The sequence below is a fragment of the Camelus ferus genome, chromosome 17 (genome assembly GCF_009834535.1).
Source record: "Camelus ferus isolate YT-003-E chromosome 17, BCGSAC_Cfer_1.0, whole genome shotgun sequence".
NCBI classification, from domain to species: Eukaryota; Metazoa; Chordata; class Mammalia; order Artiodactyla; family Camelidae; genus Camelus; species Camelus ferus.
In genome coordinates this window covers 33,647,195-33,674,309 of record NC_045712.1, presented here as the reverse complement: position 1 = coordinate 33,674,309, position 27,115 = coordinate 33,647,195, and the positions used below count along the sequence as shown (strand labels likewise).

At 50.6% G+C, this 27,115-nt stretch overlaps 1 protein-coding gene across 23 annotated transcripts in view; it reads left to right on the top strand.

Moving 5' to 3' along the window:
* Positions 1–12,641: 12,641 nt before the first annotated feature.
* SSUH2 (ssu-2 homolog) overlaps positions 12,642–27,115 on the top strand; it is a 109,618-nt gene continuing 95,144 nt past the window's right edge. For 15 of the 23 annotated variants that reach the window (XR_004312252.1, XR_004312253.1, XR_004312254.1 and 12 more), the window contains exons 1-7: positions 12,642–12,712; positions 21,276–21,374; positions 21,724–21,805; positions 23,071–23,203; positions 24,477–24,537; positions 25,644–25,768; positions 26,825–26,887. Coding sequence is in view for 14 of the 23 variants with exons in the window: in XM_032458855.1 (XP_032314746.1) it covers positions 12,685–12,712; positions 21,276–21,374; positions 21,724–21,805; positions 23,071–23,203; positions 24,477–24,537; positions 25,644–25,768; positions 26,825–26,887 (591 nt within the window). In the remaining 9 variants the exon portion in view is untranslated. Of the gene's footprint in view, positions 12,713–12,822; positions 12,941–21,275; positions 21,375–21,723; positions 21,806–23,070; positions 23,204–24,476; positions 24,538–25,643; positions 25,769–26,824; positions 26,888–27,115 lie in introns of those variants that run through there. The other 8 variants (XM_032458846.1, XM_032458853.1, XM_032458845.1 and 5 more) reach the window with 7 other exon arrangements.

Below are 27,115 nucleotides of genomic sequence, written 5' to 3'. Positions count from 1 at the left end.
GACAGCTCCCTCTGCCCTTCTGGAGTCACCCTCCATCCCTCTCCACCCTGCTGTCTGCCCTAGGGGCTGGCTGGTTCCCTGGCTCTGGCTGGGGCAGCCAAGATAGGAGGCGCCAGACTACAGGAGGCATTGAAGGCCACACTGAGGGGTTTGAAATTTATCTCAAAGGCACCAGAAAGCCATGGAAAATGTCCCAGTGGAGTTTCTTACTTAAAAGAGAACCGGTGAACCTCAGGCTGGAGGAAAGAGTGTAGATTTCAGGGTTGGGCAGACCTGGCCTTGAATCCAGCCTGGTTTCTATGAACTGTGTGACCTTGGACAAGTTACTTTCCCTCTCTGAGCCTCCTGTTCCCTTTCTAGAACGTGGGGTTTGTCATAGGTACCTCCTGGGGCTGCTGTGAACAGATGATCGAATGTAAGCAACACGCCTGTCATAGTGCGTTGTGTGCGGCCAGTGCTGGGTGCTCGTTGTGGTGGTGGTGATGATTCCCGCTGCAGCCTTTTGTGTTTTGTTTTGTTTGGGGAGCATGGTTTTGAGGGTCATGTGCGTTGTCTACAGTGGTTTTGGCTGCTGTGATTTGTGGGCAGCAGGAGGCATCTCGCAGCCACAGAGCTTTCTTTTTTTTCTTTCTGGCCTGAAAGAATGAGACAGTGTGCTATTATTACCGTTATCTGGGATATCTTGATGCTGGGGCCTGCGGGAGGGGGCTTGTTTTTACAGCCTGAAATAGTCTGGCAATTGCCTTTCCAGCAGGCAGGCGGCCAGGCCAAAGAGTGTGTAACCACCCAGCCTAACAAAACAAAACTATTTTTACCTTGGGGGCCCAAGAATGCATCACATAGTCTGCGAGCCAGCCCCACCCTGCCTGGCGGCCCGAGCCAGTCGCCAGTGAAGGCCGGCTGGTCTCCTGCAGGCGTCAGTGGGAAGCAAACAGCTGGGCCCCTGGGGGTGCAGTTTCCCTGGCAGGGAGGCCAGGTGTTCCAGAAAGTCCCAGAGTGGCCCAACCCCACCTTCTCTCAGCCAGGAATTAGGAGACCAGGATTCTCACTCAGAGGGTTTCTGAAGTCATCAGGCAAGAAGCAGTAGGGTTTAGTTTTATCCTCTAATATAACATGAATAAAGGCAGTACTACTGCAGATAGTCATGTCGTCCACTTACTGAGACTCTCCCGGGTCTCAGGCCTGTGCTGACTGCTTTGCATGCGTCATCCCTTATCCTGTAATATCATAGTGGTGTCCTGTAATACATCTGTGAGGAATAGCCCCATTTTTCAGATGTGGAAACCGAGGCTCAGAGAGGTTAAATCACTTGCCCAGGGGTTAACCAGCTAGGAAGTGGTTTGGCCCCAGGCCTCTGGCTGCATGGTGGGTGTCCCCCTCGCCTCCCTCATTGCTTGCCCACGTAGGGACCAGAACAGGGAGGAGCCAGGGAGCTGACCTTCGTCATCCTGGTCTTCCCATGACCCAGACCTTGAGTCTAGTGGCTCCTTCATGCATTGGAGTTGTTATGGGGAAAGTAATGCTTGTGCTCCTGGCCACACAGGGCTGTGAAAGCAGGGAGGAGGGAGAGATTTAGAGCGTGCCAAGAGCATGTCGATGTCAGCCCTGAGGGTGATGCCCCTGCCTGAATCTCCCATGAGTGATGGCAGGAGGGAGGGGGGAGGGGATGGGATAGGGGTGGGGCCCAGGGTCAGAAACCATTGGAGCTCGGTCCTCCATAGGTTACCTTAGGGAAGTCTTGCCTTTTTTCCTCCCTCCCTCCTCTCTTTCTTCCTCAGAACCTTTTTCACTCTCGCTCTCTTATTTTCCCTCCCTCCCTTCCCTCTCTGCTCACCTCTTGGTGGGGTGTGGCAGGTGATCTGCCAGCATACAGACCCTGTAGCAGATGTAGCAACATGGTCTCTGGAGTCTGCCTCTGTTCCTTCCCCCTCCCCATCTGTCTAACTCTTCACATCCTTCAGTGCTCAGCTCCAGCTCCACCTCCCCCCAGGCAGCCTTCCCTGACTTCTTTCCTGCCCAGAGCAGCATGGGGTCCTCCTGACTAACCTCCTGTCACATCCATGCTCTGTAAATATGGGGCACCTCAGTGGAAGTGGCCTTTCAGTATTAAGAGATGTTTCAAGTATCCATGCCATATCTTCCCAACTGGATTGAAAGCCGCTTAAGGGTAGGGAGGGGCTGAATCTTATGCTTCTTTATGTTACTTTACATCACTCCCCTGCCCTCAAACCTTCAGTGATTTCTTACTGCACCCAGGGCCAAGTATTCATGTATCTACCCACCCGTCCACCCATCCACTCATTTATGTGTCCACCCATCATCCACCCACCCATCCATCCATGCATCCCTCACTCATCCATCCATCTATCCACCCATCCATCCATCTATCCATCCTCCACCCATCCATTCACCTACCTATCCATCCACCTATCATCTATCCATCCACCCATTCCTCACCCATCCATCCATCCATCCATGAATGCATCCCTCACTCATCCATCCACCCATCCACCCATCCATCCACCCATCTACCCATCCACCCACCCATCCATCTATCCACCTACCTGCCCACCTATCCATCCACCCATCATTACCCATCCATCCGTTCCTCTCCCATCCATCAATCCATCCACCCATCTATACGTCCACCCATCCACCCATCCATCCATGTACACATTCAATAAATGCTTATTGAGTGCGGTGTTAGAGATGTGGAGATACATTAGACTATACCAAGGAGTCCTGGTAAGGAGGGAAGCAATTATAAAACAGAGTGGTAAATCCTATGAATGAAGAGGTAGGAAGGTTGTGGGAATCAGAGCAACCCATATCCAAGTCATGCTCTGCTGCTTCCCACCTGAAGGAGCTTGGTCATGTCACTTCCCTCCCTATGCCTCAGTTTCCTCATCTCTAAAATGGGGATAATAGCCATTGCCACCTCACTGGGTTGTAGGGAGGACTCAGTGAGATGATGCCTGTGAGGCAGCTGGCCCTCCCTCCTTCTTGTCATGTTAGTGCCACAGGGGCAGGGACCTGGGGGGCATGATAACTGTTTATGGGGAGCTGTGGCTCTGTCCCTGAATCCCAGACAGTGGCTGCCTGCTGCTGCTCGAGGGAAGACGAACACCTGGGAGTTGATTCATCAACAAGCAGGGTTTGTGCAGTGTGGCCCCAAAGATGCTCTGAATCAAACTTCAACTTGATTAATATTTTTAAATTTCTCTCCCACCTCTGTCTGTTTAATACATTTTTGGGGAGAGGGGGCAGTTTCTAGAGGTCCCCTTTCCCCGGTCTTACCTCACAAGCAGAGAAACCCACCAGCATCACGTTTAAAGTTCAGATCCAAACTTTGATTCATCTACTTGCTTATGCTCTTGTGAGATGGAGGAGAATGATGGCAAGGAGGTCTGGAGGCAAATCTTTGAATCTTCCACTACCCCACCCCCTGCCATTTTCCAAAGGACACTCCTGCTGCCTTTCCCAGAACCGATTCATTTTCCTTGGAAACTTTGGAACTGTGTCTGCCCAGTGAACGGAGGGCAATGCCTTCTTTCTCTCCAGCAGCAGGTCTGCCTGAACAGAGGGACCCAGGGACCCGAGACAGGGATGGCGGGCAGCCAGTTCCCAGAGGTCTCGTTTCCCAGGTGTCGTCAGAATAAATACTAACGTTTGTCCTGGGATAGACCTTTTGTTCTCTTTCCTGCTAGACTTGTTGATGGGAAAAGAGCTATTTGGTAGGAGGTGAGAAAGGGGTCAGGTGCATGTTGCCAGAGATGGGAGTTTCTCAATTCTGAGTCTGAATACGAAGCCTTTTGAGTTGTGTGCTTGGTTTGAGATTTTTGTCACCTAGTCTCTCTCTCTTAAAATCTTGTTCCACTGACTACTGCTCAAATGGGACACAAGTTATTATTTTAAAAAGCAAAATCAAAAACCTTGTTTTTCTAGCAGCACAGGCTTGTGTTTAGTTAGAAAAATACTCTTTGGAAATTCAATTTCCCCTGCTCCACAGTGGTGCAAGGCGAAGGAAAAAAAGTGGAGGAACCCACTTGAAAAAGAACAGAGTGCACTTTCACAATCTCTGTCTGTTTCTGTTTGCCTCCTCTGCCGCCACCATTAACCAGTGATCCAAGTCTTCTGCTTTAGAAACTGTCAGGCGTTGAGTCAGACGCTGAATGGGTGGGAGGCTGTGTGATGGCTGTCTGGCATGCTTTGAACAAAGGCACGGCAGTGTTTTCTCTCTGCATAGTCAGCTCCAGAAGTCAATCAGAAAACTGGCCTGGGGCATGTTTGGGGTTCCAAAGAGTTTGTGTGCATAACTAATTCCAAGTGAGTATTTTCAATGAAATGAAATAAAGATAGTGTGGACTGACAGGACAGGCGTGGGAAGTGGGGGAGCGTGCTGCTCACATTGCCTCTGCCGGCTGCTTACTGTGCCCTTGGGGAGACCACCCATTGTGAACCTGAGGAGGTCACTCACTGAAACACTGAGGTGTTCACTTCCCCCAGCATCTGTCTGTGAAATGAGGTGGTTACAGCAGTTCTATTTGTAATCACTTACCCTGTGGAAACACACATATGCTGGCATGTGTATAAGGATTTTTTTTTTAAAGTCACAATGCCTTTGTAATTGCAAAAAATAGGAAATAATTTGGGAGTCCATCAAGAGGAGAATGGTTGAAGACATCACAGTACATTCCTACAGTGGGGTGCTATGAAGTGTTAAAAATGGCTGGGGCTGAGATGCCAGGGAGAATTCCTACACAGGTGATGTTGAGTTAAAGAAGCCAGACATGAGAGAGGCCCCAGTCCATTCATTTAAGCCCTGACCATGTTAATGTGCTGGTATTTGGAGGTGAGACCTTGAGGAGGTGATTAGAGTTATAAGAAGTCATGAGGTTAAAGCTCCCATCACGGAATCAGTGCCCTTGCAAGACAAGACCAGAGAGCTTGGCTCTCTCTCTCTCTCTCCACCATGTGAAATACAGTGGAGAAGGCGACCGTCTGCAGGCCAAGGAGGGAGCCCTCACCAGGGTCCTCCATGCTGGCACCTGGATCTTGGACCCCCAGCCTCCAGAACTGTGAGAGATAAATGCCTGTTGCGTAAGCCACCCAGCCTAGTGGTACGACAGCCCGGGCTAAGTCCCTGTCGTGTGAGTTCAAGTGCGTGAAGTTCAGCAACAGGCAAACTGAGCTGTGGTGTTACAAGTCAGGGGTGTGGTTACTAGAGGGCTTTGGGGTCTGGTCATGTTCTGTCCTTGATCTGACTGTTGGTCCCAAGGGTGCCTTTACTTTGTGAAAATGCATTCAGCTGTGTGCTTAAAATTTGTGCATTTTTATGATGTGTGTTATATTTTAGGATTTACTCTCTTCACAACTTTCATACCTAACGTATAGTGGTGTTAATTGTATTTATCATGTTGTACATACATCCCTAGTACTTAACCTGTCTTAGAACTGGGAGTTCCTACCTTTTGACCACTTCCCTCCAATTCACCCTCCCCCTCCCCTGCCTCTGGTAATCACAAATCTGATCCCTTTTTCTATGAGTTTGTTTGTTTGTTTGTTTTTCAGGTATACTTGACCTACAGATACTGTTAGTTCCTGTTACATAATACAGTGATTTTTTTTTTTCTATACATTTCAAAACTATCATCACAAGTCTAGTTAGGATATGTCACTGCCAAGATACCACTTAGTTATTGACTGTGTTCCCCACACTGTACATTTCATACCATGACTCATGTGGCTCATTTACTTTGCAACTGGGAGTTTGTAGCTCAGTTTCCCTCACCTATTTCACTCATCCCCTGCACCCTCTTCTCCTCTGGCAACCACCTGTTTCTTCTCTGTTATCTGTAATTTCGTTTTTGTTTTGTTATGTTTGCTCATTTGCTCTGTTTTTTAGATTCTGCACAGAAGTATTTTGCTTCCTCTGTCTGACTTATGTCACTTAGCATAGTACCCTCTAGGTCCATCCATGTGGTCGCAAATGGCAAGATCTCGTTCTTTTCTATGGCTGAGTGACACGGGCTGGGGTTAGTGCTGTCCCGGGGCCTGGGAAGCTGGCAGTGCCTCACAGAGCAAATTGCATTTGCGTTGGAAAATTTAAGTGACCAAATAGATTGGCCTTTGAAAATGCCAAATTGGTGGTGGAGATAAATGGATTGGGTAGGTCGGAAGGGAGGAGGTGTGGAGGGACAGCTCTGCGGGTGTGGAATTGCTGGCCGCAGCCTCGTGTGTCAGGGGATTAGCATCTGTGACATCTGCTGGCAGCAAACTGCTCTGTCCTCTTTGCCTTCCGGGAGCTAGGACTGGGTCTGAGCTGTCACCACTCGGTGTTCCAGCCCCATGGGGACAGAGCTGTCCTTATTCCCAGCTTCTGGGGGAATGTTCTTGGTTGAGCATTTCAGACTCAGGGTCACAGTGAATTTCCTCCTGGTGTCCTTGTAATGAGACACTCTGAGACCTGGTTCCTCGGTTTTTGAAAATGTGAAAGTCTACAAACAAGGACAAACTGATATTTAAAAATTACTAGTAGCCTCCCTTCTCTTCCCTTCCCTCTCCTTCCCTCCCCTGTCCTCCCCTTCCTTCCTCCACAGATGAAACAAACTTATCTGAGAAATCCGCTCAGAAGTCGAGAACAATGGGATGAACAAGTCACTGCATAATAATGATAACTGTGCATTCATTCATTCATTAATCACATATTTATGGAGCCCCTGCCATTTGCCAGGGCCTGTTCAGGACGCTAAGCATGCAACAGGGAACCAAACCCAAAAATCTGCCCTCATGGATCCCATATCCTGACTATAAGATGGTGAGACAGATACTAAACAAAATAAATAGTAAGATAGTTGACTAATAATAAGTGCTGTGAAGAAAAACAAAAGTGGGAAATAGGATGAGGGAGCTGGCAATTTGGTGGGAATGGTGTGGGGGTGTCCAACTTTAAGTAGAGGACCAGGGATGGCCTCATTGGGAAGGTAACATTTGAGCACAGGCCTGAAAGAGGTGAGGGAGTGAGTTGTAGGGTCTGGAAAGGAATTCCAGGCAGAGGACACAGCCAGTGCAAAGGCCCTGAGGTGGGAGTGTGCTTGGTGTGGCTTAGGAGCAACAAGGAGGTGGGAGAGGGAGACAGTGGGGACCAGGGCAGGGATGGTGGATGTGGGGCAGGGTGCCCCTCACAGGCCATGGCAAAGGCTTGGCTTTCAGAACCTGTGAGATGGCAGCCAAGGTGGGGTTGTTGAACAGAGGAGGACTGTGGTTTGATTTGCAGTTATAGAAGGATGCAGTGATAGAGGGCTCCATTGAGCACAGCAGTGAGGCGAGCAGCAGTGGGACCAAAGAGGATGCTCCTGCAATGACCCAGGGAAAGGGGGTAGGGACTCAGATCTGCAGGGGAGCAAGTGGTCAGAGTGTGACGTGATCCAGATGGTGAATGTCACGTGCAGGGGGCTGTGGGCCCTGACAGGCAGGCTGGATGTGGTGAGGGGCCCCCTCTGAGGAGGAATTTCCGAGTAGGGAGGCTGTGGGGGCGGCCCTCCTGGGATCTGTGAGGGAGCAGAGGACGCAGGTTTGCGTAGAGGGAGACTCGAGCTGCGAGGCAGTCACAGCAAAGACCTCAGTCAATTCTGTGGGAAGCCGGGGGGCCTCCAGAGTTGCCCCGAATTCAGACAAGGAGGCCTTGCATTGACCAGTCCCTGGACATGGGCCCCTCCTGAGGGTGGGGCGTGCACTTGGGCTCCGCAGCTCCCTTCTGCCCAGCCCATTCCAGAAGAACACCCCCTGGGTCTTAGGGATGCTCCCGGTGTGGGGACTGAGTCCTGAGGGACCTGGGGATGCAGCACAGCCCTCACCCACTGAAGCCCCCCTGGGAGGCTTGGCCAGGCCCTTATAAGACGGTGGCAGGGCAGGGTCTGTTACAAGAGTTGGTGAGTCTGGGGTTCCCGGGAGAGTGATGACTGGTAGAATCCAGCCACTGTGATGTGTCCAGGATCTGGGCTGATTTTCCTTTGTGTTTCATAATTTTTGCAGCTGAATTTTGTAAAGGGAACCTGCGTCTAGAGACTTAAAGGAGGGGCCTCACTTATGTCAAGGTGGGGAGGGACGAGGAGCAGAGGCCTGGGGGAGGGGAAAGGGGGAAGCCAAGGGCATCAGGCCAGGGTGCCGAGTGGCAGTGCACAGAGTGAACAAGTACCGTGGTGGCGGGTCCTCGGAAACTTCAGAAAGGCCTGGGCGGGACACCTGATGATGTGTGTCTTTTCTGTTGTCAAGGAGGCAGAGGTTCAGGCTGTTACCACTCAGAAAAGGGAAGGAGAAAGAGTCCTCTTCCAAGGTCAAGGCCAAGGAATTGCAGGCATCAATTTCACAACTTTCCTCTGTTAACTGGGTAACCAGGCTTACAAGGACTGGGCCTTTTTCTAGCTAGGTCAGTGAAAACCACGTCTCTCTCTCTTTCCCCAGATCCTGGCAGTGACATATAGTAATGCCTGGAATTGTTGGTAGTCTACATTAGGGCCTTCATGCCAACAGATCTTGTTCAAGTCCTGTCTGTGCCATAGAGGAGCTGTGTGACTTTGGGTAAGTCACTCACCCTCTCTGAGCCCCTGCTTCTTGATCTATAAAGAGAACAATATATACCTTATGGATTGCTGTAAGGGTGCAGGTAGGAAAGCACCTGTGAAAGCATCTCTCTTCATCCTTGGCATTCGGGATGTTTCAAAAGATTCAGTCTCTTTTCTGTCTACGTATCTAGGAGCCCACAATTTGGGCCTGAAAGGATGTGCCAGTTCCTTGGCTCTCAGGGAGAGGCAGGTACTTGGGTGCAGTGTTCCAGGAACTCCCCACTTGGGCAAGTTTCTTATTCGTGTCAGGACCATTCTCCTCCACTCCATCCTCGAGTCCTGCCATGAGCACCACGGTTCTCCATCCACCCAGCCTGCTGATAAGCCAGCAACAATGTTATCACAGCTGCCAGGCCCTTTGGGGCAGCTCTCCTTTGTTGGGCAGTCCTGGCTCCCATGGGGGTTCTGGTTGGATGTAGGTTTAGATGGGCTGTTGAGAGGGCCTGGGGCAGGGCCTGGCTTCTAGCAGATGCTAAGCGAGTGTTCACGGCTGAACGAGTGAATGAGAGAGAGCTCTGCAGACTGGTGGGGCAAGACTTGGATCTGGAAAGAGCAAAAGCAGTGCTTCCATGTCACCATGTGGTGGTGGTGGGGGACACGGCAGCACCAGGAGTTAGGAGGTTCCAGCCTAGCTTCTTCCTGTGTGGTCCTGGCCAAGTCATTTCACCTCTTTGAGCCTTTTAAAAACACCTGTCAAGTGGAGTTAATAATTTAAGCTGTTAAATACTGTATAAACAGAAAACCAGTGCTGGCGAGGACGTGGAGAAATTGGAACCCTTGTGCACTGTTGGGGGGATGTAAACTGGTCCAGTTGGTGTGGAGAATCGTGTGGCAGTTCCTTAAAACATGCAGCATAGGCTTACCATATAATCCCGCAATTCCACCTCTGGGTATATCCCTGAAAGAATGGAAAGTGGGGTCTTGAAGAGATGTTTGTCCAGCCTTCCATGTTCATAGCAGGATGATTCGCTTTAGCCGAAAGGTGGAAGCAACCCAAGTGTCTGATGATGGGGGAAGAGGGTCACACCTCAGCTTTGAAGGATGATTGAAATCTTCCTGTGCTGAAATCACCCTTTGATGAGCATTCACAAGAAATACAAATATCTTCATATTCTTTCCCCATTCAGAGAGATCTGTCAATATACCTCTTTCCCAGGCCTCCTTGTCACTAGTTTTCTAGTGATGTTCCTTCCAAAGTTCCTGATCTTACAGCAAAACCATTTTTGACAGCTGGTGAGTTAGTATAGACTCCTACCTGGGGCCATTTCTTCTTCCAGGCAAAACGTACAGCCAGGTGCACTGTTTGCGGTTTTCCCCACCAGGAAGATCTCCTTTCACTGTCCTCTAGGGATGCCCCCGAAACGGACCATAGTGCTACCGCACCCAGTTTTGGATTCTGAACCCAGTTCACTCTGACTCTGAAGCCATAAACTGTTCCGTTCTACTGCTGCCCACTTGGTTTCATCCTCAAGGTTCTGGTTTCACACTCTTTGGAGAGGCCCACCCCAGTAGAAGGGTCTGTTGCTGGTCAGGTCTCCTCTCTGTCAAGTTGAAGTGGTTCCCCATTCTGGATCAGCTCTCAGAATGCCTGCTCATAAGATGAGTGTCCCAAGACTGGATTCCCCATGACAGCCCTTTGAATACTTGAAGGTATTGGTTGAGCCCTCCCTCTAGGCATTTCCGTCAGCGTCATATTCAACCACTGCCATACACTGTGATTTCTAGACTCCCCTCTAAGGGCCTCCAGTGCCCTAATATGATTCCCGCAGCCACAACGTAACCTCAAGACTCTGAGACCAAACCATGAGATTATATAGATTTTATTTCCAAGGACAAGAAAGGTTATCAGACAGCAGGAAGTGGACAGAGTTAGCTCTTGGACAGCTATGTTCAGCCAACAGATGTTTCATGAGTGTTGAACTGTGAGCAGGACATGAAGAGTCTGGTGATGGATCCTGGCCATGGACCACTAAGGACAGGGTCAGGAAGAAGAGCTCGAAGGAGCCCCCTTCTTGACGTCAACAGCAGTGATACAGAATGAATGTCAAATGCCTCTCTTCCCCACCCAAAGCCCCTTTGTTACTCACGGGAGGTGGGAACCAGTATCAACGTCAAACTGGCCTGGGTCCTAGAATTAATGACGCTTGATCCTGTTGACACGATGAATGGTGGTGATGGTGATGGATACCTTGTTAGCCCTGAGTCACCCAAGCGTGCCGTTGCTGACAGCATTCCTGTTTTGATGCCTAAGCAAGATTAGAACGGTCTCGTAGTTGGTTTGTTCATTTTCCAGGCATTTTAAGAGGTACTTATTAACCTGCTACTATGTGATCTAGCTAGTGAGCAGCAAGGGACTTCTCACTGCCTTTGATCTACACTTTGATCTAAGCTACAACTCCTGGTTGTCTGCATTTTTGTAGCCTCAGTCTTTCGGGACCTTTTAGTTCTCAGCTCTGTTTAACATTCTGTCCTTCTGTTTGCCATTTAAAAATTTCCTATGATTGTTTCTTTTAAATACTGAGGAGGGTTTTGGGCAAGCACACATTACTGCTTAAAAAGTGCTCAAGATGTAATAATGGTATATTGTTTCAGTAAGCCACAAGTAGTCTGTCAGTCTGTAAATCTATCATCTAAATCTATGCACAGACAAACATACAGACACAGACACACACATATTATGTTTAGAGTGAAATACACACATACCCAGGGACACACATCCATGGTAATCCTGTCACCATGGGGACAGTTCTACAGGGGCTTAAAATCATCGCTTAATGTATAAAGGTAACAACAGGTTCTATTAGTTCTTGGGATCTTGCTCTTTCTCAGTACCTGCTGTAATGAAACTTACATAGCTCTCCAGTTTAAGGAATTCAGTGCTCCTGTCAACCATGAAAACCTGTTTGTGGGCGCTGAGTTATCTGACTGTATTTAAGGAGCATTTGTCAAATTATCACTACTGCTTTCATGATTGTCACGAGCATTCTGTTGAGGGCGGGCAGTGAATGATGGGGGGAAGCAGCAGGGTGAGACTGAGGGCTCTTCGTGGAGCCCCTGGGAGCCATTTCTGTGTGTGGCGTGGCCATCCAAGACAGGCCACTGACACATCAGTCACAGCGCTTCCCAGGTGGATACAGTAGCCGTCCTCGTTTGGGACATCAGGACACACCCGTGGGCACTGCTGGGCTGGGCAGGCAGGGTGTAGGGTACTTGCTTTGCCCTGTGAAGTGAGGCTGCCCTGCTAGAGAACTCCAGGCCCAGATGTGTGAGGCGTCATTGGCAAGGATGCAGTGCAGGGGGTACCAGCCCACGAGCTCTCCCCTTCCACCAGCAGGTAGCTCAGGTCCAGGGCTGAAGGGGGGTTACACCCTCATGCAGAGGGCTCAGGGAGAGACCTCCGAAAACCCACAGATGTTTCACAGGGAGCCGGGCTGGTGTGGTGACAGCAGTGGGCCGTGCAGCCTGGGCTGAGGGCTGGCTCCGCCCCCAACACGCTGTGTGGCTTTGGAGCATCGCCTCACAATCCCAGCCTCGACTCTCCCTCAGGGAGCCGAGGGGGTCAGTGCTCAAGACTTGAGAAACCCCACGCGTCCTCCTCCCCACCTCGGGGAGGTGGCCTTCTTGTGGTGATTACATTTTACGTTTTTCTCTATTCCCCCCACCATGCCCACACAACACTCAGAAGCATGCCTCCTACAGATGAGCTGTGTGGCACAGAGGTCCAGAGCTCCAACGTGAGAGTCAGACAGACGAGGGTTTAAATCCAGCTCAGAAAGATGGGTTCCATCAAAGTGCCCATCTCATAGAGCTGCGTGAGGACACAGGTGACCAGGAACACCAGCAAGAGCCTGGCAGGGGAAGAGCTTGTGAGGACGAGCCCCAAGAACCTTGGAGGCTGGGCCCAGAGCAGCTCCGTGCCCTGCAGATGTTTCCCTCTGTTGTATTCAAATCTGGTAACAATGGGCCCGCCGTCCTGGGAGGGGCTGAGGGTGGTCCCTCAGCTCCCAGCAGCCTGAGCCCACTAGAAGGGCAGCCTCCTCCTCAGCTGGACGTCTGGACCATGGACAGTGATCTGAGTGACGCGGACAGTAAGTATCACCAGGGAAGGCATGGGGTGCCCGCCTCTGCAGGGTGCTGAGCTGAAATTTTCCCACTGCCCTCAGTGCTGTCCTGGTTCTGCATCTGTGCTGCTGAGAGCATCCGTTGCTTCTTTCCTCCCTTCCTTCCTTCCCAGTGTGAAGCCCGTTTGCTGCCTGCAGGTGGCTGTTCCATTAGGTGCCTCTGAGCAATGTGGAAGGAAGGTAGAAAAAAGCAAGGTGAGAACTTTTCTTCCAAGCTATGTAACACCGTAACCCGTCCACATCTTACATTCTTTATCCTTCTTTTCTTTGGTTGTTAGTCCCCCTCTGCCCCCACCGCCCTGGAGCCCAATGTGAGCCTGAATATCAGGATTCTCATTTCAACCACAGTTGCTTCAGTTCTTAGATGAGGTTAATTTTAAAGAAATGTGAGTGAAAGGTCTTTACACGTCATCTTCCTCTAGCAAAAATCTCACTAGTTCATTACTGCTCTTGAAACATAGCCCAGGTGACCCCGTCTTGTCATTAGTGGGACAGAAATACAATAGTAATTTAAGGACTATTAAAGAGATGAAGAAGGAAGTGGTATTTTAGGAAGAGATGCACTGTGTTTTTAAAAAGGAAGTTTCAAGCCTGAATTTGGAACTGGCAATGTGGTAGAATGTCAGACTGGGAATTGGGAGGCTATTGTTCAAGTTCTAGCTCTGCTGTGAATTGGCTGTGTGATCTTGGGCAAGTCACTTAACATCTCTGAGCTTCAATATCCCTATCTATAAAGGAAGATCGGGCAGGAATTCTTAATTTGAGGACCATGAAGGTGAGGACAAAATACTGTGTGAATGTGCTTCGCGTGTGTGTGTGTATGTGCTGGGAGCAAGTGGGCACAACTTTCATTTGAATCCCAGTGAGGTCTGTGACACTGGCACATTTTCAGAGTTACCAAACTTGGTGATTTTGAAGGCGCTTTGCAGGTCTAACACTTCATTTTTTTTAAATGCTGGTATCTCAGAGCTTTAAGCTTCCGAGCTGAAGTGAGATATAAAATGGACCCCTGCTAATCTGAGAGAGAACTCAGGTTAAATTTTGTTGGAATCCTTTTTTATATTGAAGTGAGAAACTGTACAGAGATATTTTAGCATGAATTTGGGAAGGGCCTCATCTGATCTCTGATATTGGAAATTGTGTGTCCATAGTCTTATTTAATAGGCTTCCACTAACATTTGAATGCAGTCTTTCCTCTTCAAAACACAGCTCATTAGCATTCTTTCAATTTATACTTGGAGTTTCTTTTAGTAGGAATGAGCTAGGTCAGACCTGGATTGAAATCCAAGCCCTGCCATTTAACTGCTGTGTGACTTTGCCTAAGTCACTTAACCTCACTGAACTTTATTTCTCCCCTTAAAAAAAAGAGATGGTGTCACCTTGCAGAGTTGGTAAAAGATTAATTGGATATAAAGTGCCTGATACATCACTCAGCCCAGAGTAGGCATGGATAATGATCAGATTATGTCCCCCAGAGCTTTAAAATTAAACTGCTATTAATGGAAAATATTATTACTGTGATGTTTCTGTTTTGGCATCAAGTCTTGGAAAACAAGCTGAGAGGAAGGTGAGCTCTTTTTAGTTCCCTTAAAATTCTGAAAACTCTGATTCTGCCTTGGGGTCACACTATGTGCCGGTTTCCAATACAGTAAACCCTGAGGCCAGCACTTAGGGTCTACTGCAAGGTAGGGGATTGTCCAGAAATAGAAACTAGGTTGATGAAATCTGAAACAAGGTAAAAATTTTTTCCAGGTTTCAGAAAGGGAGCCTGCTATGGGATCTGTATAATTCAAATGTCCCTTCCTAGGTGAGAGATGGCTGTCCACTTTATCCAATTGAGTTACCCTTCCTTGTCACAGAAGTGTTGTCTCCTTGGTTTATGAGTCTATGATGCAGGCAGCCTCAGAGAGAGAATATCTTCTGCCAGTTACACAATTTGGGAACAAAGTAGGCATGGATAGGGACATTCTGGGATGTGGTACCCTGGTACCACATGGAAGTCATGTGGCCTTAAAGGCCTTTTAGTATCGCCTTCATCAGATGCCAGGATACCTCTGACAGCATCCCCGACTAGAGGTAGCATCACCCACCATTGACTGGAACACCTCCTGGGATGGACTGGTCCCCCTCCTGCAGCTGAGACTGTCACAAGTTCTTTCTCACACTGAGTTGGCATCTCTTTCTTTGGAGCTTCTACTCTTTGATGTTGGTTTTACCCCCTCAAGACTACTTAGAATGTCTATTCACTGTTTAAAATGAGAACCCCTAGATGTCTTTTCTTCTTTGACTTGCCAAGGTCCTGTTTTTTCAGTGGTTCTAGATGCAATGTGGTTTCATTTACTCTTAGAGGGGAATGTCCTTGCACAGAGCTAAAGAGGAAAAATCCCCTCCCTTATTCTAAAAACCATACCTTTTATAATCTAACTTCTTTTATTACAGACTGACAGCCTTCCCAGGAATGGTGAGCAAGAGCCTCTTTGAGTAAGATGGGCTGTAACTAGAGCCCCTGGTAATTTTAGGAGGGGGCGTCTGTGGTCCAAGACCACAGGGTCTAGATGGTACCCCGTTATGCCTTGGCATTGGTCTCTGGGGAAGGGGGCAGTGGTCTGAAGCTGCACCATTGTCACCATCTGTGACCCACTGCTGATGAGATGGGACACTCTCCTTGGTACCCAGGCCAGCCCTGCTCTACAAAGCCTTATTCATTAGTGTGGACCCCGCCCTGGCTGAGTTGGGGTTTGAGACCGGATCTGAAGCCATCTCCGTAAGTTGATGGGAAAAGATGCCAGACTTCCTGGCAGGAACCCTGCTGCCCAGAGCCTGTGACTGACCATGGGGCCTCATGCTTTTCACACGTCCCTTCGGGTGGAGGCGCAGCTACTCTGAGCCTCCTGCGGGTCGGCCCTGGGCTCCCAGACACACCTGGTCTCCCCAGCAGCTGCACATTTCTGGCAGGGGATCGGGGACTGTGGGTTTCTCAACTTCTAAAGGAAAGATACAGTATCCCGTCTTGGGAATGAGTAAGAAATAAAAAGCCTTAATGAAACTGTATTACAGCTTAGAGATGGTCTGGAGGACTCTCGCAGGCCCATCAGCACAGATGTCTCTAGCCTGTAGTTCCCATCGTTTCTCTCAGTGACACCCTGAGCCTTGCTGTAGGGAAAGATCAAGACCCTAACAAGTAAAGTGATTTCCCCGAGACAACACAGTAAGGGAGCTATTTTGTGCTGTGCTCATGGCTGGGGGACCAGGATGGCTAATGGGGGAGGCAGACCCCACATGGACTTTTTGCAGATAATTCTTATAAAGCCTTTCAGAGGAAGCAACAACAGAGAGTGGGAGAGAAGACTGGGGGGCCCGGAGAAGGGGAACCACACATGGGCCGGCCTTGTGGGAGGTGAGGTCTGGGCTGAGCCAGGCTGGGCCCAGTGACGGGGGGTGTCGTGGGCAGGGACAGCCAGAGCAGGGGCTGGAGTGTGTGTGTGTGATGCTTCTGTGTGTTGGGGGGTAAGTGCAGACATCAGTGTCATGACGTGGGAAGTCACCTCTGGAAAGGAGATGACTCTCAGAAAGCCCAGCCTGCATGTGGCTCTGTCTTGGCTCCAGAGCACTTTCTCCAGAGGCTGAGTTCCACACGCCAACTAATTGACAATCAGCTGTAACATCTGCTGCCTTCTCATGGAACCAGAGGGAGCCGATAGCCCCGAGAAAGACTTCTCCCATGTCTTCTTCCCCCTGTTTTTTTTGGTGGTTATCACACCCACGGTGGGCAATCTCTTTGCTCCCCCAAATATTTTCGCAATGGCTCCTGCCTCAAAGCAGGCTTGCCTCGCTCTCTCTCATTTCCCATTTCTGTTCTGTTCTTAACCCCACCCTCCCACCCCCACCGGTTAGCTGTCTTCCCTTCTCTCTCCCCTGGACAACACAGGAAGGCTTTTGCCCCATCGTGTGGGCTGACAAGACTCTTTCCTTCCTGCCCGACAGGTAACGTAGGGCCATACCTGCCAGGTTCAGGAGCCTGGATGTTAGCTGTGGGCAGTAGTGAGCCACTGCGGTGTGTAAGGTTGGGGGTGACCTGGTCAGGCTTTCTGGTCTTGCTGGGAAGGCCTCCAAATGGTGTAGCCAATTATTTGTTTGTTCTTCTTGGCAAAACAGTACTTTTTCTTTTCTTTATCTTAGGATCACTTGAATCTCCTTCTTTTTAAAATTATTTTCCATTGTGGTAAAATACACATAACGTGAAATTTACCATCTCACTGTGAGTGTACGGCACGCTCATGTTATTGGGCAAGCATCACCACCATCCATCTCCAGAATCTTTGCGTCTTGCACAACTAAACTCTGCCCCCGTCAAACACTGGCTCCTCTCCTCTCCCCCCGGTCCTTGCAACCACCATTCTGCGTTCTGTCTGTATGAATTTGACCACCTGAATCTCTCTTGCACCATCTTAAGTATAATGCACACCACAGGCATGTATGAGCACCACCTGTATGCAAGAGTTGGCGGGGAGGCGGGGTGGTCCCTGTCCAAAAGGGGCTCTCACACCTATTGAAAGAGGCAAGATGTAAAACAAAGGAAAGCAAGATGGCAGTGGGGGGCCGTCTGCCCAGAGACGTGGCCTGATTTCAGTGCTTTGACAGCATTCATCTGGAATCAGGGGCAGAAGACGTGGACTTCTTTGATCTCTGAAATAGAGGGAATGGCACTTTAAAAAGAGAAAGCGAAAGGGGTTATCATGAATTATGCCTTTCCCTATAGGAAAAAATTCCTTCCTATACAAAAGAAAACTAGCTGGTGCCCAGTGAGCAGAAACACTGCCTGAGAAGCACTTTGCAAAGCTTTCGCAGTGACCGCTTGATGTGTTTGCAAGGATCACTGGGGTGTCCACCTTCCAAGTGGGAAGACCACTGAGCTTGGAGTCAGGATGTGAGTTCTAAGTACTGTTTCTGTCTTGGCTCTGAGTGTGTGAGCTCGTTGCCCCCAGTCACATCTCTGAGCCTCAACTTGTTCTTCTACGAAATGGGCCAAACAGTGGTTGTCTTGAGGTGCAAAGAGGAGACCATGCAGCATCTCAAACCTGGTGCGGCCTGTGTTACGGGGCCCTGGTCCAGCTGGACAGTCGCCCTGGAACTCAGCCCAGACACCGTAGAAACTGTGACGCGGCTGGTGGCCCCCTGCTGAGTGCCCCATGCTGGGCGCCACACGAAGTCCCGTGACGTCCACATTCCTGTTGTGCCCAAGGAGATCTGCCCAGGAAATGACACGTCCGCCTGTACTGCAGCCTGGGGGCCTTTATTTTTGTCCGCAACATAATGGAGAGATTAATTTAGCTCTGACGAATGGCCAGAGGTCAGGGTGGCTCCCGGTTGATGGATGGAGCTCTGAGTTTCCCACCTCTCATTCTCCCCCTCTTCCTGCCCCTTTGTTTGGTTTCCAGCAAGACATCACGGCCACGTGGCATTTCCCTGTCTTTTTGAGGAGGAAAGTATTGATGCCCCAGCAGACCCAAGACTTCTGGGTGGGCGGGGGCCCTCCCAGGGAAGGCGGCTGGGATAGCCTCGCTTTTGTTTCCACGCCTGACATCTTCACTCTTGGCTTAAAGGAGCAGTGAGAAAGAGACAGACCCTCCCTCCACCTTTCTCATCCCCCTCAAAACTCATCCACACAGGCGAGTGTCAGGTCAGGATGGGCAAAATACAGCTCATGAACCAAATCTGCCCCACTGCCTGTTTTGTAAAGTTTCACTGGACCCAGGCCATGCTTACTCAATTGTCTATTGTCTGTAGCTGTTTTCTGGGCACAATGGCCGAGTTGAGTGATGGAGACCGACTGCAGGGCCCTCAGAGGCTGAAATATTTACCACCTGGCTATTTGTAGAAAATGTTTGCTGGTCCCCAAGTCCCTGGGGGCTAGAATTGCTTAGAATGCTAATAAGCTCATTAGAAGCAAAGCAATATTGAGAATCAAGGTTTGAAGAATGATTCTGGGTGAATTCTCATCCTGGGGATTTGGGGATACGTGCTTGAAGCTTGGGGACGATGTCACTTTCCATCACACCCACCTCTGCCCCAGGGCTCTCACCTCTTTCTCGGCGGAATTATTTGCTTCCTGTTCAGAAAAGTACCCCTCCATCTCTAAATGTTCCATTTCAGCTTCCTTTGGAAGTTTCCTGCAAGGAGGAAGAAACTTAGAGATGTGTATTTCTTATTGTCCAAGGACAAGCGCATTCCTAATTGGGGGTTGTGGGGAGCAGTAGAGCAGGGTTATTTATTTGTTTGAATGACCCCACCCTGTGCCTCCCTCACTGCTCTTGGCCACGAGTTTCTGGATTTCAGGTTTGCTCATCACCTGACATCTGTCTCCGCTTCCAGATAACCTAGGCTGTTCGAATTTCGAACAAGGTCTGCTTCTTCATCGGGTCTTTGCTTTTATGAAACTCCAAAGGGCAGGACATGTTATTTTTATTTTTTGTAGCTTTAAAGAGCTGCGAGAAAGGGAAGGATCTAGGCGATGAGGTGGGTCAGCTGGAAATGTTACCTGAGTGTGCTGCAGTGATTTCGTGCAGACAGAATCCCCTTCCACTGACCATTTATCAGCTCACCCTTTAAAGTCAACTTCCTGTGGTCAGTTGGCCACTAGAAAGACAGAGCTGAGGGATCCGTGTTCCCCAGCATGGGGACTTCAGGGAACAGGTTTGAAGGGTGGTCCGTGGGCAGGAACAGGAGGGAGGAGTTTTTGTCCTGCTCTAACTCGACTGCTGTGCACCCTGGGGATACTGGAGTGACTCTCTGAGCCTCAGATGCCTCATGTCAAGTGAGGTTAGAAGTCCTGCCTTCCACACCTACAGGTGTGACGGTGGGATGAGGCAACAGGTTTGTGGGATGCTTCATGAGTTGTCCTGAGTTTCCAGAGGCCAGTACTAATAATATGCTTTTCTCCTTGGAGTCTCAGGGTAGTATGTACCTATGTTACAGCCTGACAGATCAAGATGAGGTTTTAAAAACAGTGAGATAGTGTGTCTTCCACCATAGGGTTTGCCTCATAGAAGGTACATGGAAAGAATACCAGCTTTGGAGACAGAGGAACTTTGGTTTGAATCCGACTCCTTTACTCGTCGGCTGTGTGATATAGGGCGAGTCACAACCTCTCTGAGCCTCAGTCTCCTCATTGGTCGAGTGTGGATAGTGCTAGTGTGTCAGTTCGGATCATCCAAGAAACAGACACCAAGATGGCATGAGACATACCAGAGATCTCTTGGAGACCTGTGAAGGGAGAGGGGGAGAGGGAGCAGGTGTAGGCAGGGACCATCTTTGGACCACAGTGCAGATCAGACCCCTGTGAGAGAGGAGAGGGCAGCAGGGAGGAGCCTCGGTACCCTGGTGTGGCAACAAGAATGTCTTGGCCAGGTCTGTGGAGAGACTCAGAATAAAGACTGCCCAGTAGAGGAAGCTGCGTGACAAATCACCCCACAATGAGGTGCCTTAATAACATTTTATTATATTTCATGATTTCGTGGATAGGAATTTGGACAGGGCTCGGCTGAGTGATTCTTCTGTTCCATGTGTAAGTGACGAGGGTCTGTGTTAGTTTGAGCTGCTGTAACAAAAATACCATAGACTGGGTGGCTTAAAGAACAAACATTCCTCGCTGTTCTGCAGGCTGGGAAGTCCAAGGTGGATCAAGGCACCAGCAGATCCGGTGTCTGGTGAGGACCCTCTTCTGGCTTGTAGACAGCTGCCTGCTCCCTGGGCACTCCTAGAGCAGAGGGGTCCATCCTCGAGAGCTCATCTGAACCTAATCATCTCCCAAAGGCCCCACCTCCTAGTACCACTCCACTGGGGGTGTGGGACTCAACATATGAATTTGCGGGGTGCAGACATGCAGTCTTTAACAGGGTCACTCGGTGTAGTCAGCAGGTAGCTGCTCTGGACTGGAGGGTCCCACACGGTTTGCTCATATGCCTGGTGGCTTGGCAGGGTGGCTGGAGGCCGGGCTCCACTGGGCCCCTCTCCACGTACTCAGGGCATCTCCACATGGCCTGTCCAGTGGGACAGACTGATTTCTTACCTGGTAGGTCAGGGAATCAAGAGGCCAGAAGTAGGAGCTGCAGTCTCTCCTTTGCCCCCTGTGTTCCCTTGGTGAAGCAGTCCGAAGCTGCCCAGGTTCAAGGGGGAGGAAATGTAGACTTGTCTCTTGATGAGAAGAGCATCAAAGAAATGTGACCATCTGGTACTCCAGATCTGTCCCCTCGGGCTATGGAATATGTTAATGTTTCTAAAGCATCTGTGACTGGCTGGAGCAGGGGCCCGGCAAACTGGAGCTGCCCTGCTTCATGGTTTTCTCATCATTCTTATTCCTGCTGCCACTGTCATACCCCCACCCAGCCCTGCCAGCCCTGCAGGTGTGTTGTGTGTCCTGAGGGGGCTGAACTGAGACTGACTTCAACTGTGAACCACTTTGTGATGCACTGCTCCCCACCCCCACTCGTCAATTTCCTGTGAAGTCGCCATCTTCCTGCTCTTCCCGCAGGTGTGGGCGACCTCAGCTTCGAGGCCGAGAGTCCTCTGGCGCCCCCGGCTGAACTCCTGGAGAGGCTGCCGAGCTGTGACTGGCTTCTTCAAGGGGACAGTAATGTCTTATGGTCCATGGGTCTTGGGCCCTTCAACCTCTTCTTGGGGCTTAGCTGGTTGTGGGAGTGTCTCTGGAACAGGTCAGCCTGGGATGGCTCCCCTGTCCCCTGGGGGCCCCGGGAAGCTTCTTGTCACTGTTGGGAGGGGACGGGAGGACAGGGGTCCTGTGCCCGTGGCCCTTCCATGACCATGTCCATTTCCACTGGACCCCAGACTGATGCTGTCTTAGAACCACCATTCTTCTTCTTCTTCTGTGTTTTCTCACGTGCAGCCAGCCCCCCCTTCTTTCAACCCCGCAATTACCTGTGCGTTTGAGCCAGGTGTTTGACTCCTCCCCTCTCCTCCAGGGCGCCAGATATTCTTCCCACCTTTGGAGGCCCCAGGGAGACCCCAGGAGCAGAGGTGCTGGTCCCCGTTCCTGGAGCACGGGTGAGCCCTGGGGACCCCATGGAGCCATCACCATCCCCCACCCCCAACCTGGAGCCCTCCTCAGGGATCTCAGGGGCCACAGATCTCAGCCCAGGCAGAGCATCGGGGCCCCAGCCCCACTGGGTCAGATTCTCTAGGGATGGAGCCTGGGATTGTGTTTTTCACCAAGCTCTTCAGGCTGGTGGGCTCGCGAGCCAGGGTTGAAAACCATAGTCAACCTGAGGGTTACAGACTCTGGCCCACCGCCTGTTTTTGTCTGTCAAGTTTGCTCGGCACGTGGCCACGTGTATTTGTCTCCTCACTGGCTGTGGCTGTTTTGCACCATAACGGTAGGGCTGAGTGGTGAGACAGGCTGTGTGGGCCACAAAGCCTAAAAATATTTATTGTCTAGGCTTTACCGAAAGTCTGCTGACCCCCTCTTTGCTCCTGGGAGCGTGCTCTCTCCTTGCTTGGAGGACTTGGCGCAGAGCTCCGGCTGTCCATCCAGCTTTGTGTGGACAGGATGGGGTGCCAAGCTGGGCGGCTGTGTCCTGCTTTGGAGGGTGTCTGCCTGGTGCTCCTGGCCCCACTGCTGCCTGGAGCACCTGCCTTCTCTTCCTGGTGGCAGCCCAGGGGAGGGTCTTCCAGGAGGAGGGGAGGGGTCCAGAGAGAAGGCCGAGGAAGGGTCATGCGGAGTCTGCCTTCCCACCCACTGCCGCTTCCTCCCGCCCAGCAGGCTCACGATGAGTCTCTCTGGGCCCTGTTGTGGGAAGTTTCTCAGCCTGGGTCTTCTCATGAGTGTTGCTCACAGCTCCTCTGGCCGAGGTCAAGGTCCTCGAGGGGCAGGAGCCTTGTCTAGCCTAACTCTGCCTCTTTCCAGCTGTGTGACATCTAATCTTCTCTGGACCTCAGTTTCCCATATCTGTAAAATGGCATAATTCATCTTTAGTGTTCTTTTTTGAGTTTGTTTGTTTCTTTTTGTTGTTGTTGTTCAAGTTCTAAGATTCCGTCAGCGCTTCTCCCCAGCCCTACGTTTCAGGTAAAGTGCTTTTACTGTCCTCTAGAAGAACCTGTCCCTTTCCCACCTGGGCATCTGTTCTCACAGCTCCTGATGCTGGAGGCACCCTCCCCAGATGGACGCCAAGGGCTCGACTATGGCTGGGGACCACGGCCAGGGCCCCCCTGTCTCCGGGCCTCCATTTCCATCTGCACAGGGAGGGGGCTGACTGGCCTGGGTGAGCCCGCAGGCTCTCCCCAAACCCTGCTGCCCCTCTGCTTGGCCCCAGCAGAGTCCCCGTGGTGACAGAGGAGGTGGCCCGGGAAGCCCTCCTCAACTTCGTGAACTCCAAGTGCTGCTACGGCAGCGCAGCCGCCACTGACCTCATCATCCAGGAGCTGAGGCAGCAGACCCTGTGCAGGGTGAGGGGGCAGCTGGCGGGGACCGGGAGGCTCAGGGTGAGGGGGCAGTGCCTGCGAGTGGCAGTGACATTGAAGTCCTTTCTGCCGCGTCTTGGGTCTGTAGTGAGTGATAATACGAGGAATAATTATTCTCAGTGGCCAGTGAGCAGCTCGAATGCACTAGGCATCTGGAAACCACATTCATAAATATCTCACCAAACCCTCAGAGCTGCCCCACACGGCAGGTGTTATTGTCACCAGTTAAGAGGAGGAACTGGATGTTTAGAGAGGTGGAGTTACTTGCCCCTGACATGCAGCTAGTAGAGACTGAGCTGGGATTCAGACTCAGGCTTGCTAGTGTCAAAGCCGTGTCGTTAAAGACACGACTGATCTGGGGGAAGGGCAATATCTCAGTGGTGGAGCTCATGCTTAGCATGCACGAGGTCCTGGCTTCAACCCCCAGCACCTCCATTAAACTAAGCTGCTTCCTGGAGGGGTGGGCTAGAGAGGGCCATCCCCTCCCCTGATCCCAGCTCCCTGCCTTCCTCAAATCACATCTATGCCAAGGAGTCATTTATTCATCACCCCCAGGCCTGAGGCTCCACAGGGAAGTCCTGCGTCTGGTACTGAGACCACAGCATCCCCTCTGTCACCTTCTGCCTTAACAGGGAGAGGTTGAAGTTCACATTTCCTAGTTCACCGGCACAGCCATTCCCTAGAGGGCACATAATCACATAGAGATCAGAAGAGCTTTGCAGGGAGAAATCAGAGTAGGGATCAGGGAAGAGGCCTCTGTATAGCTGTGTGACCTCGGGCAAGTCAACTGACCTCTCTGAGCCCCCATTTCCTTACATGGAAGAGGAGGAGCCAGGTGATGTCCATGATCCCTTCCCGCTTTGTGATTCTGTGGATGAGGATCAAGAAAGAAGATCTTGACATCAGGCAGATAAATTCCTCCAAAGGGTATTTGGCGCTGTTGATTCCAGCTGCTTCCATCTGTCAAAGGAAAATTGTTGCTTCAAACTTGTCTCATGGGCCATTTCTATGTATAAAAAAATGAGGAGCTGAAGCAGCCCAGTTGTGAGCCGGTCAGGAACAATTTCCCGGGGCTGACTGACCCCCTGCAGATGTCCTGGGGCATCTGCCACTGAAGTCCCTGCTGCTGGCCTGTTCTGAGCAGCCTGCAGGCGCTGTGCCTGGGGGAGCTCACCCCGAGGGTGGGGTGCTTCATTCTTTCACATAAGGCTCTGTCTTCCTAAGGGCACAAGTGTGACATGCTGTTTTTTCTCTGTAGTATCGACTAGAGACCTTCAGCGAATCCAGGATAAGTGAATGGACTTTTCAGCCATTTACTAGTGAGTTGTCTGAAATCAGTTTAATTGGGAGCAAATACGGCAGGTGCTGGTGGAGAATAACACTTGTCTTAGTCACTAACCCCGAGTAAGATGTTCTTATGCTCAGAGCCTCAGTTTCCCATCACCCACAAAAAGAGAGGGTGGCCTTTCCTCTTGGAGACTTTCCAGGACTGGTCTTAGCAAACGTTTCCTGTCCCGGCACTGGTTCGCTGGAGGGCCTGAAAAAGCCTAGTGTTGTATTTGGCCACAAGCTGGTGCTGCCAGCCGGGGCCAGACTGCAAAGTCAGCAAGTGTGCTCGGGTGACCGCCTGCCTCCCCGGTCGCCCCAGCACCTTCCTGAGTTTCTGGACCCCCTGGGGACCCCGTTCGCTGTGCCATCACATCTTCTGCTGAACCCCCTGGAGGCTTCAGGCTCTTGGTCTGGGAAGCCCTATGTCCTACCTGTTTTTTCTGCTGACTGCTCTGGTTTATCTATCAAGACTCAGCTCACATGTTCCCTCTCTCATGAAGTCTTTGAGGATATCTTCTCCTGCTGCCCCCTCCCCAGCAGGATGAGTCAGTCCTCTGAGGTTTCAGAGCCCTTTATGCAGCTCTTGTCCAAAGCACTTACATGCAGTCTGTCGCATCGTGGCTAAAGTTGTGTCTGTCTCCTTGAACAGAGGAGGCGGAGGAGAAAGAAGACAATGCTGGGGGTGGTGACAATAGTGATGACAGTCCTTGTTTCTTGACCCCTCAGCATGTACCAGCCCTGTGCTAAGCTTTGGTATGCCTTCTTTTACTCAGCTTTCACTTCCTTCCTACATGGTAGGTACCACCATTATCCCCATTTTAGGGAGGAGAGAATTGAGGATCAGAGAGATGGGGTAGCTTGTCTAGGGAGATGCTTCTAGGAAGTAAAAGAACCAGGGGTCAACCAGGTTTGTTCAACTCCAATGCTTGGGGGCTTAACCACAGACTCTAAGGGAACCCTTACCTCCCCATCCCAGAGCCCCAGGGTCTAGCCTAATGCCTGGCACTGAGTGAAGGCTCTACACCATTTGGTGAATAAATGAAAGCTGGTCCTTGCAGCCATTTGCTGGTCTTATAACAGCCTCTTTCTCTGTCAGATCACTCCGTGGATGGGCCACAAAGAGGGACCTCCCCCAGGCTTTGGGACATCGAGGTCCAGGTTCCCCCAATGTTTCAGGAAGATACCAGGAAGTTCCAGGTCCCTCACTCATCACTGGTCAAGGTAACATGTTTACTGGAGTCTCTGTCCCTCTCTCTCTGAGCCAGTTTTCCAGGCACTATAGGTTTCTTCAAGCTTTAGCCTTTAAAAAAGGAAACCCCAAATCCAAGGTGGTGGTTCATTCCTTGACCATCAAATAAGTGGACTTCTAAGGAAACCCAGTGTGTGGAGTGTAGTCCCAACAAAAGTCCACGCAAATTACAGAGTGTCACATGGCAACAGGGTGGTACAAAATGTCACCAGCTTAAATAGTGGGCATTCACATCCCTACACATTGTAAGTGTGTTTATCTTTTTAATTTTTTAATTTTTTGGCCTGTCAGTAAATAGCTGAATGAAACAAATATAAAATAAAATTAAAGCCTTGTTGGATTTTTTTTTTTATGGTAGTTAGTAGGAGAGAATTTGACCTCCACACTGTTTTCCATAAATATAATCAGGACAGGCAGTGAGGATCAGCTCATGTATTAACACAAACACCGCTGAGATGTTTTATATTATGTTCTCATCGAATTACCTGCCTTGTTTTCACTTTAGAACATGATTCAGGCATGTCATTTCACCCTGCAAATTTTTATAGCATCATAAGATGAAGAGGACTTTGAGAGATCAAGAAAGTGTTTCGTTCTTTTCTCCAGGGTGGAAAAGCTATTCTGATTCAGCGACTGAATTCTAGTAGCTCGTTGCCTTTCACAGAGATGCCCTTCATCTCTGATGGCTTCATCTCTAAAGACTGCCTCTAGCTGCCTAATGGGCAAAGGAACCCGGCTTTTGTGGTTTAGCCTGGGAGTCGGGGTAGGGCATGGCAGTCGGAGAACAGGTCTCCCCTTCTGAGCATCCAGGACAGATGGGGCTGGGGCTCTGAGGAAACGGTCTCATGACCTCCTGGGCTTGGCATTCAAGGCCCTTTGGAATCTAATCAACAGCGAATAGCCACCTTCCCACCGCGGCTGGAAGCGCTGTACTCCCGTTTGGGAAGGCAACCTCATGGGGGTGGGGGTGGGGGAATCAGAGCTTCCCGTGCTCGGGAAAGCAGATCAAGGAGGGCACGCGCTTTCAGGAATGCCACAGGTGCCACGGGCGTGGGCGCTACAGGTGCAGCGGCTGCCACGGCGCCAGCACGGTGAGTCACGCACGGCCGGCGGTGTGCGCGATGCGTGCGGGCCGAGCCACGTGGGGGCGGGGGGCGGGGGGCCTGGGGCTGCCCGCACTAGCAGTGCGACCTGACACAGTCACCCTCCCTTTCTTCTTCGTTTTTTAAAATGTATTTTTTACTCATTTATTTGGGGAAGGGTGAGGAGGTAATTAGGGGTTATTTTTTGTTTATTTTTTAATGGAGGTACTGGGGATT